Here is a 10,962-nt window from a genome sequence, read left to right on the forward strand (position 1 = left end):
GGGCTCTCTCCAGCCACAGATTCTTTCTTTTTCCCTTATTCCATTGACCCATTCCTAGAATAAAAGGAAGACCTAATATGTATAGAATCCATAAATTAATCCCTTTTTTTCACTCTTTTTAAGTGTCTGAATGACTACAAACTCAAAACTTTTTTCCTAAAACTAAGCCTTGAAGTATAAATTAAAAATTTTTAAAATTGAAAGCCAATAGATTAAAATTTAATATTAAAATTGTCAATAAATTAAAACTACACCTCAGAGCTGGAGAGATGACTGAGTGGTTAAAAGCTCTGGCTGCTCTTCCAGAGCACCCGTGTCTGATTCCTAGCATGCATATAGTGGCTACCAGCCATCTGTAACCACTTCTAGGGGATCCCACGCTCCCTTCCGGCCTCTGTGGGCATCAGGCACTCATATGATGTACGGACATGCATGCAGTCAAAACACAATTAATTTGAAAAAAGAAAACTGAGCCTTACATCCAGTGGATTAAAAATAGCCTGTGTCCGTGTCAACAAAAAGCACCATCTGAAAGTATTATTTTCCCCTTTGCCATTAAAACACATGCATCCTCTCTTGTGATCACCTCGACTTGGCTGACGCTTCCTAAGTGACCTGGGATACTCATAGAATGAAAGAGATTGCAGCTGAGCAGAGGATGCAAGGGTGTCTGTTCACTCTGCAGAGAGGCTGTGGAGAGAGTCTAACATCATGGTTTCTACAAACAAGCCAAGCTCAGCCTACAGTCAGTCACGTGACCTGGCTTCAGATCGTCTTGAGCTTGATTTTTCTCATCTTTGGGATTAGCTCAAATCCCGAATATCAGTGTAATTGCTATTGTATCCAGCAAGGTACACTGGACATGGAGTTGGAGGTTGTGACTCATTAACATAAAGTAATGGCTTTGTCTCCCGATTGTTCGTGCTCTGCCAGAGCCTCTGGTCACCAGTGGTCAGTGGACAAGATTTTCAGCAGGGTCACTTACGCGTCCCCAAATGCTAGTGCAGTGTTGGTAGCAAGTATACTGTCACTTTTGGTAGCACAAATAAGGAGTGTGAAGACACTGAATGTGTGATTTATAGTACATCTTTAAGAACATCTAATATTTTAGGATCTCACTTATTTTTATTTCTTCAAATGTAATTTTTCATGAAACTATGAAAGTATAAGCAATAAAGCATTTTCTTAATTAATCTACAAATTAATGATCTGTTCCTATGTTGCTAAAGAGTTCTATTCCTGTTCCTTGTGACCCATTGCTTGACTAATTTCAGTCATGTCTGAAGAATCACATTCCTACTTTGAATGAGTTGGCACTGCCACCATAAGCCCTCTGAGAGGCTTATAATGGTTGTGTTATGCCATCCTTATGTATGTGACAGTGACTTGTCCATTTACCATTCACTCACAGTGCCTCCCCAGTGCTACTCACCTGTAAACAATGCGTTCCTGCCACTAATTACGCTCAGCTGTTTATTGCCAGCATCTGACTTCCCTGAGAATTGACTGTGTGAGATTGTGGTCCAAGGACTTAATATTCATTACTAGATTTAGCCCTCCAGCAAACCTCTGAGCGAGATAGAATCCTCCCAGTTGTTTGTTTGTTTGTTTATTGGTTTTTCAAGACAGGGTTTCTCTGTGTAGCTTTGCGGCTTTCCTGGAACTCACCCTGTAGACCAGGCTGTCCTCGAACTCACAGAGATCCGCCTGGCTCTGCCTCCGAGTGCTGGGATTAAAGGTGTGTGCCACCACCACCCGGCTCCTCCCAGTTTTATAATGGAGAAAAACAAAAGGCAGTAACTTCCTAGCATTGTGTAGGGTTTGATTCCCAAGCCTGTGCGGCTGGTCTGTGCTCTCCAGGGTTCTCTTATAGACTGTACAACAGGGACTGTGTGTGAGGGAGCTTTGGCTGCTGCGGTACTACATGACAAGTAGGCTCAGAGAGTCGAGGTCTTAGAGGCTTCTGTTGTGGCCAGTTGCTATTGGCATTTTGAGGTCTGTGACAAGACAGCAGGTACCCCGTGGGAGAGCAAAGCTGCTCACCTCGTGGCAGCCACAAAACAGATAGGAAGGGGCTGAGTCTAAACACCCCTTTCCAGGGTGTACCTCCTAATGACCTAATTTTTCCTACTAGGCCCCACCCTGAAAATTCCACCCCCACCCCCCAGCACCATACTAAGAATTGAAGCTTTAGCCCATGGGCCTCTGGAGGCCACCCAAACCATAGCCAACTTGGAAACTCAAGTGTTCCCCTTGTGGCCCTGTTGGTTTCTACATGTAGGCCTGGTGAAGCCACCCCTGAAACGCTCTCGGTCTGCACCTGATGGGGGAGATGAGGAGACCCAGGAGCAGCTACAAGACCAGATTGCTGAGAGCAGCTCCATAGAAGAGGAGGAGAAAACAGACAATGCCACCTTGCTGCGCCTGTTGGAGGAAGGAGAGAAGGTACTGTGCTCCTGAGGAGGGAGTGTGCTGAAGGGGCACATGGTAGACAAGGCAGGAGAGCCCAGGGTGAGGGCGGGTTCCGGCCTCCCTGCCCTCGACAGTGCAGACTGATCAGGAACCGAGTTCACGGCTGACCCCACCTCACTCTTCCTCTCTGCTGTTCTCAGACCTCAGCTTTCCACAGCCCTGAGCAGTCTGCAGGCAAGCCATCCACCCAGCCTCCATGCATCTTCCCCTCTCCATCCCCATAACTCTAGTTGTCATGTACAAACTGCACCAGCTGCTCAGTGCCCTCACAGGAAGCCGGCTGCCATGCCTCCCTGTTCTGTCTGCCTGCAGCTGCAGGCCGCAACTCATTGCCCGCACCGTGGTTTTAGCTCTGAACTTGGCTCATACTGTTTCTTCTGACAATTCCCCCCACCTTCCCTTCACTGCTGTAGCATCTAGGCTAGTAACTCCTGTGTGTCCATTAGTCTAGAAATCTGGAGCCCACATTAGCAAACTTGCCTGCTCAGCCACCCAGATGTCCCTCCTCTGTGCTTGGAGACTGCCCATTTGTTGGGTATCATATCGTATTCACTTACTGTAATCATTTGTTCCTGAATCTTCTCTTCCTGATGGTGTGTTTATGCTCAGGCACTGTTTCTTATCCACAGCCCATTACCTTATGCAATTCCAATCATAACAGACCAAGAACCCTTCCTATAGTAATTAGCTACAGGAAGAAAGGTAGATAAATTGGTTACAGCGTCATTAATTGAATATCACCCTTCTCAAAGGCTATTCTTATTTTTGCCTGTTGTATTAAGTCTTGATATAGCCCCTGAGATCTAACCTACTTCAAGAAGTAGTAATGAGAAGCTGGTGTATAATTAAAACAACACTGTTCAGATATATGCTCTGAATAATTTTGAATGAAATTATAAAAAGGAAAAAAACATGTAACTATGAAAATACATCCTTTCAGAAGATAGTTTGAGAGGGAGGCAGCTGCTGTGGCACTGGAATGTTCAGAATCTTCACCTGGATGCTGTTATCTAGCTGTGTTCTTAACGTTTGGAAATTCGGAAAGCTCATGTGCCTATGATGTCCGTCTCTTCCTCCACCACTCTCCCCCCTCCCATTTACATTGCAATAGTTATTTTAAGTAAGTCAAGAAGCTGAGGGCAGCGATCAGTGGCAGAATAGGTGTCTAGCATGCATAGAGCCTTGGGTTCCATCACCAGCACCATAGGGAAATCATTTATACATGTTTACGCCTTGGGATATGGCTCATTTGGTAAAGTGCCTAACCTAGCATACAGGAAGTCCTGGGTTCAATCCCCAGTCGTGAATAAATGGGATAAAGTGGTATAGGGTGGAATCATAGCGTCAGGAGGTGTAGGTGGGAGGCTTTGGAGTTCAGGGTCATCCTTGGCTGCCTAAGGATTTTGAGGCCAACCTGGCTATCTTAGGGTTTCTATTGTTATGAAGAGATACCATGACCACAGCAACTTTTATAAAGGAAAACAATCTAATTGGGGGCCTACACTTTCAGAAGTTTAGTCCATTATCTTCATGGTGTGATATGGCAGGATGCAGACCTGTATGGTGCAGGAGAAGGAGCTAAGAGTCCACATCTTGACCCACAGACAACCGGAAGTGGTCTGAGACACTGAGTGTGGCTTGAGCACATATGAGACATCAAAGCCCGCCTCCACAGTGACACACTTCCTCCCACAAGGCCATACCTATTTCAACGAAGCCACACCTCTGACTAGTCCCACTCCCTTTGGGGGCCATTTTCTTTCAAACCACCACACTGGCATACATGAGACTTATGTTTCAAAAAGTTAAAATAATTTTTAATGTTTGGATTTCCCCACAGACAGTCCACTCCTTTGTTTATTTACTGGTTTTTCGAGGCAGGCTTTCTCTGCATAGCCCTGGCTGCCTGGAACTCTCTATGTAGACCAGGCTGGCCTCTAACTCAGAGATCCGCCTGCCTCTGCCTCCCTAGTGCTAGAATTAAAGGTGTGCACCACCACCACAAACTTTTTATTGTTGAAATGATTCAGATGTGCAATAAAATTGACTTATACTTAGATATTTGAGAAAAGCTATTAATGCTTTCATATTTAATTTTACTTCTAATTGACGAATAGTTGTGTACATCTTTAGGATACAGTACGGTGTTCCTGTCTATAAACATAGAATCAGTCAAGCTAGGAAGTACACCCCCTCACCATAACAAGGGCGTCACTAAAACTCACCCTCCACTCCAGATAGAACCGTGTGTCCTTGGGAAGCGGTCTTCCCTTTCTAGTGCTGACCCCCTACCCTCCCCCCGGGAACCAACTTGGACTTTTCTGTTTATTTCTCAAACCTTCACTCTCACGAGTACATTCTCTCCTGTAATCCCATCCGAATGCTGCAGGAACCACAGTCAAGCTCACATTCGCTTGACCTTTGCTCCACTTGGATTTCGTTGCTGACTTCCCCCTCTGACTTGAAATCAGTTGAAGCAGGAAGGAATGTTTGCTAGCCTTTGGAAAGAAGCTGTTCTCACACAGAGAGGTGCAATAACCTACCCTGTGAGGGATGAACACCTGCCAAGCTGGGCTTTCCCCAGTGGCCTTATAGCCTGGCAGTCTGGGACCAGGTGGGGACACATTCAGCCATTGTAGCTCCGGGGAGTGAGCTCTGGAAGAGAAGAGAGCCAGCAGTTCTAATGTGGTGCTAGGCTTTACCTCACTTCAGCCTCACAGCAAGCCCATCCTTATGTTAGAAGTAAAGTAGCAAGCAGAGACCCCGAGAAATTCAGACTCCCTGACCAAATCTACAGATGTGTGAGCCACACAGCTAGGAGCTTTCCTGCCACCCACAAGCCCTGGAGAACAAGTGCCCGAGTGTCATCTTGCCTGTCCTAATCTTTCCATGCGCATACTTCAGCCCTCAGTTCTGCCAGACTTTACTCTGTGCACTCCCACGAGAGCAAGAGCCTCAGAGCTGATTTCTCACTTAGAACCACTCACACGGGTGCTCCTGGCACAGGAGACAGGTCCTAAGATGGGTGGGTCTTAAGTGGATGATGTGGGTGAGTGTGTGTCTCCTGTCGCTAAAGGCATCTGCAAGTGGAAGTGAGTGTAAGCTGTGTCTTTACTTGCTTGAACTTGGGTTTAACATGCTTAGCGTGGGGCTTACTGTAACAGTAACAAGAGAGAAATTAGCCAAAAAAAAAAAAAAAAAAAAAAAATTAAAGTTAAAGAAAGAATATTTGTGACTCTCTTTATAGATTCAGCACATGTACCGCTGTGCTCGAGTCCAGGGCCTGGATACCAGTGAGGGGCTGCTGCTTTTTGGTAAAGAGCATTTTTATGTGATTGATGGATTTACCATGACAGCAACCAGAGAAATAAGAGACATTGAAACTTTACCTCCAAAGTAAGTAAATGAATGAAGAGACACGAAGGAAAGCTGCCTTTAGATGACAGAAAGTACATTTGCAGTATTTCTTTTCAATGCCACGCCTGTGTCCTAAGTAACATTATCTACCAGTTCATGTGTGCCTCAGGCCAATACTGCCATTTCCACTAAAGAGAAGGGTGCCTGTTCATCAGATGATATTCCATTTTACGTCTTTTCATTATTAGCATTAGATTCCAAGCGGCAGCTGTCGTTAACCTGGTGTTTTAGTTAGTTGCCGTCTTGCTGGGATAAACAGCATAAACAGAAAGTGGTTTGGGGAGGAAAGGGTTAATTTGCCTTTCATTTCCCTGTTAGAATCCTTGAGGAGAGACAGGGTGGGAACAATGGAGGGGCAGATGTGGGAACCATGGAGCAGTGCTGTTACTGGCTTACTCCCCAAGCTTCACTCAGCTTGTTTTCTTAGGCAACCCAGGACCACCTACCTGCCCAGGGGATGGCCCCGCCCACACTGAGCCGGCCCCTCCCACGGAAATCATTAATCAAGAAAATTCCACACAGACCACGCCTAGGGACATGTTCTCACATTGAGATTCCGTCTCTCCAGGTGGCTCCAGCTGTGGCAGCTGACAGACTCACCAGCAGCACACCTATGTATTTATAAGTTCATTCTGAATTTGTAAGGTCACCTGTGAAATTACTGATACAGAGTGGGGAGATGCCTAAGGGGGTAAAGGCGCTTGCTACCCAAGCATGAGGGCCTGAGTTCTGATCCCCAGCACCCACATAAAAACACAAGCATGGCTACGCAGACACCTGTCATCCCAGTGCTGTGGGGAACAAGATAGGGAAATTGCTAGGGATCGGTGAAAGACCCTGTCTCAGAGGAATGAGGGAGGGAGTGAAGGAGCGCTGAATGTCCTCCTGAAGTCCTCCCCTGTGCCTGCAGCATGCACATCTGCGTAGACACTACACACGTGTACACACCTAAACACATGCACACACAGTACGAACACATTCAAGAACAACGCTAAACCAAAACCCAGCTCTTGTACTTTGAGGACCTGGAAGTGGGGGGACGGAAGCCCACACAGGATGCCTAGCTAGCTGCGTTCTTCTCCATCTTCCTTCCCTTCTCCCAGTTGTGGGGTAACCGTGGGTAACGGATCACTTTGTGGTCAGAACACGCATGGGGTCTTTTGTCTTGTAGGTCAGCATTCTGAGCACCTAACACTCCCGTTAGTGAGGCAGGGTCTCTCTGCGTGCCTAGAGGAGACTGCAGACGCTTTCTTCACCACTCACAGGCACATCACGGCTGTCATGAGCCCTTCTTTTGTATAAAAAAAAAAAACAAAAAAACTTTGTAATTATGTTTTGTGACTCTTGAAAAATCAGGTAAAGCCGTGTTTTGTGACTCCTGGTATAAAGTTAGATCTATTTTAAAATATTTTAAGTCCTTTCTTTTTATTCTGAATTGGAAAGAAATAAAATGTTTTAGTGGCTCCCCGAGTATGTTGTTGGCCTAGACCCCATGCTGTTTGATAGAAAGGCTAGTCCTAACAAAAATCAATGTTTGAGGTGTGATCTTCAAAGATCTCCCTTGTCCACCGGGAGATGGTAGATTATTCTCTTAATCATATTTCTATCTGAAAGCTCAGATATGTCGTCTCCCTTCCTGGTCTTATGTTGGAAATGGCGTATGCCATTGGTCCCTGAGTTTATCTACCCACCTTTGTGTTTTATTTGCTTTCTTTTCTCTTGGCTTCTCGTAGTATGCATGAACCAATCATCCCTCGGGGAGCAAGACAGGGTCCCAGCCAACTCAAGCGAACATGCAGCATCTTTGCGTATGAAGACATCAAGGAGGTGCATAAGAGGAGGTATCTCCTGCAGGTGAGCTGGCGGCACACTTATTATCTCCCCCCGCCCCCTTCTCGGTTCTGAAAATGAGTCACTTTAAATGGATCAGTGTTGTGGTAACTGTCGCGTCCATGTTGCTTCCCTAGAGATGAGCATCCCAGGGGTCACTGCACTTGAGGATGCGTCTGTGTTTTCTTAAACACAGTCTGGATTCTGGAGTTGCCTTCATTGTGCATCTCTCTCTAGTCTTCAAGCCAACATTTTGTCTTTTCATATAAAAAGTACATCCTCATTTTAAGAACATAATTTTTAAAGTTACTATTTATCATTCAGTTTTTAAAGAGTTCTTTAATTTTAAGCAGAATAAGAAAATTCTTTGATTGCATGGCTTAATATTACAGAGTATTCATGAGTCTAAACTATTTTCCAGTCAAGAAATTCATCAACATGGTAGAACTTGACAGTGGGAAAGTGAGTGTGTTTCTTAAGATCTGTTTCATCGTTTATTTTCTCTTTCCATTTCAGCCTATTGCTGTTGAAGTTTTCTCTGGGGATGGACGGAATTACCTCCTGGCTTTTCAAAAGGGAATTCGGAATAAAGTCTACCAAAGGTCTCGTTCATGAGGAATTCTTTATATGCTGTTGTGGGGAGGAGTGGGGGGGGGGGGCACTGCCAGCCTGTTCAGCTAGGTGCTTAAAATCCAGATTCCAGTCCAGTGAGTCAGCGTCTTTGCAGTGTTATTTTCATTTCCCAGCCTCTGGAAATGTGATTCCTCCAACTAGCTTTTAGAACGATGCCAGCTCCTTTATAAAATAGCTTTTTTCCCTTCTGGTAAGTTATAGTGAGAACTATCAAAGGCTATTTTATCACGAAGTCTAAGAGAAAAAAAATGTCACTTAAAAAATAATGTTTTAGTGGGCTGGAGAGATGGCTCAGTGATAAAGGAGCTCGGTACCAAAGCCCAGTGACAGGAGTTCAATCCCCAGAACCCACAAAATGTAGAAGAGCAGCGACTTCCGGTTTCCCTCTAACCGCACACATAGGCCGTTGCACCTGCCTGTGTACGTACGCAATGATGATGTGTCAAATGAAAGTTGAAAAGGAATACTTCGGGTTCAGAATGGTTCACCTTTCTCTTACCTTCGGGTGAGGCTCCAGAACTGAGTTCCCTTAGAAACAAGATCCCCGTGAGAGTCTTTGCTGCCCTAGAAGGAAAGTTGAATGCCTCCATTGTTGGGAAAGTAGCATGGTCAGTTCAACTACTGGTCAGTTCTAAGCATGTTTTATCATTGGTGAAAAGATCTAAAAAAGTACCTGCTCGTGCTTGGTGTTTCTGTTAGACGTGAGGATAGGAAGGGACCAGAGGCCTCCTTATACGAAGGATGGTGTAGCTCCTGGCGGTCCCTGGGTTATCAGCTTCCTGATTACGTTACTTCCATGAGGACTCGCTAATATCATGCAATGCTCATGCCATTGCAGTACAATACCATCTGTCCCCCTTATACATGGTGACGCCTGCAGAGAGCAGAGACTACTAAATCCTAGATCCACTTCTTTGTAGCCTGTGTGTGCATCTGTGACAAAACTTACCTTGTGAATTAGGCAGAGTGACAGGCTAACAGCAGTAAAAATAAGTTGAAACAACCATTGCCATATGTTGTAATGGAAGTTGTTGAAAACACAGATTTTTTTTTATTTCTGGAGTTTCCCATTTAACATGTTTTGGACTGTTTTTTTATGTTTAGTTGGCCATAGGTACCTAATGGCAGAAACCAAAACTGTAGCTAGCAGAAGACCGTTGCAGTGTGTGAGCACAGAAATGACATGTCCTTTAAATACAGCCCCTAATCAGAATGGTGATCCAAAACCCTCCCCCGTGTGAGAGGGCTGACGAGGTGACTGGCCCCTTCTTTGTCTGGCTGAGCAGTTGCAGACACAGTGCCTTTCAGCATTCACAGCCGTGGGGTGCTAGGAGAGATGAGTTTGTCTTTCAGAAATTTCTGTGCACCTCCTTTCCAGGATTGCTCCTATCATTCTCCTTTGAGACATATATTGATGTCATATTGATGAGCAACTCTGCCAAAAGCTAACAGTAGCACGTAGAAGTTGTCTCTTGGGTGTTTCTGTTTCTTTCGTGAAGTCTAACATGTGTCAGCTGTGTCTTCCCTACTGTCAGGGGATTATTTAGTTGCAGTCACTCATTAGCACCTCATCTGTTGACTCAGTTCCCCTTCCCCACTCATGTGACTGACTGCACAGGAACAAGGAAGATGGAGCTGTGGGTCTTTCTAGCAGCATTCTGGTTACATAGTTGTCTCCTGGCTGCCAGTTACAGCTATGGGAGGGCCAGGCCGCAGGAAAGGTCCTTGTTTCTTGGGGCTCATTAGGGCCCTGCTGAGACTTCATTTGCAATTTTACATTTTTCAGGTTCCTGGCAGTTGTGCCCTCTCTCACGGACAGCTCAGAGTCTGTCTCTGGTCAGAGACCAAACACCAGTGTGGAGCAAGGGTAAGTAGTGTGTTGCTTGCTCAGTATCATTTCATGTTGAAATTAAGATAGATGACTTATATATAGATAGAATTATTTGGTATTTTTCATCAGTTAAAGAAAAAAATGAATTCTCAAAATATAAGCTTTTATTCTTTCATTTAGTGCTACATTTGAATATTTCTCATCTTCAAAAATCTCTTTGGAAACATAACCTTCAGTCACTCACCTGTTCAATATACATATAAAGCATTCTCTGATCCTTTGATACTACCTTTCCCAGGTTTTCTTATAGTACTAAAATGAGATTCCTTTTTGTTTTGAGTAGACTGTCTATAATAAAATGAAGTGTGTAAGGCTCTTGATACACAAAACCAAATTGATACACAAGAATTTCTCCATCTGTATCGTACCCTTATTAGATTGATTTGCTTGACTCTGCATTAATTATTTAAATTTTGGATTTTATGCAACGCTTTCTTGTGCAATTGTGTATTTCACTAAGAGTAGTACACTTGCGTTCTGTTTGTCAGTTGATGGGCTCCTCCTGTCTTGTGCCCACTCTTTCTTGAGTTCTTGTCCTCAGCCGACAGGGATGGCTCTAGAATGAAGCCTTGGTTATGCCTCTGCTTGTTACAAGTTTCCCAGCCTTCCTTGCTCTGTTGTCCTGTGGTCTTTAACTCTAACCTCTCCGGCTCTGTGTGCAAGCCCATCACCCTTTCCTCAGAGCTCCTTTTACTCAGAGCTCCCTCTGGGCGCTGCAG

At 44.8% G+C, this 10,962-nt stretch overlaps 1 protein-coding gene across 6 annotated transcripts in view; it reads left to right on the forward strand.

Annotated features, from left to right (window-relative positions):
* Wdfy3 (WD repeat and FYVE domain containing 3) overlaps positions 1-10,962 on the forward strand; it is a 248,435-nt gene that overhangs the window by 205,758 nt on the left and 31,715 nt on the right. For all 6 annotated transcript variants that reach the window (XM_036200777.1, XM_036200773.1, XM_036200776.1 and 3 more), the window contains 5 exons: positions 2,282-2,445; positions 5,720-5,868; positions 7,623-7,743; positions 8,236-8,321; positions 10,139-10,219. In XM_036200777.1, coding sequence (XP_036056670.1) covers positions 2,282-2,445; positions 5,720-5,868; positions 7,623-7,743; positions 8,236-8,321; positions 10,139-10,219 — 601 coding nt within the window. The remainder of the gene's footprint in view (positions 1-2,281; positions 2,446-5,719; positions 5,869-7,622; positions 7,744-8,235; positions 8,322-10,138; positions 10,220-10,962) is intronic.

This window comes from Onychomys torridus, chromosome 10 (assembly GCF_903995425.1).
Source record: "Onychomys torridus chromosome 10, mOncTor1.1, whole genome shotgun sequence".
NCBI classification, from domain to species: domain Eukaryota; kingdom Metazoa; phylum Chordata; class Mammalia; order Rodentia; family Cricetidae; genus Onychomys; species Onychomys torridus.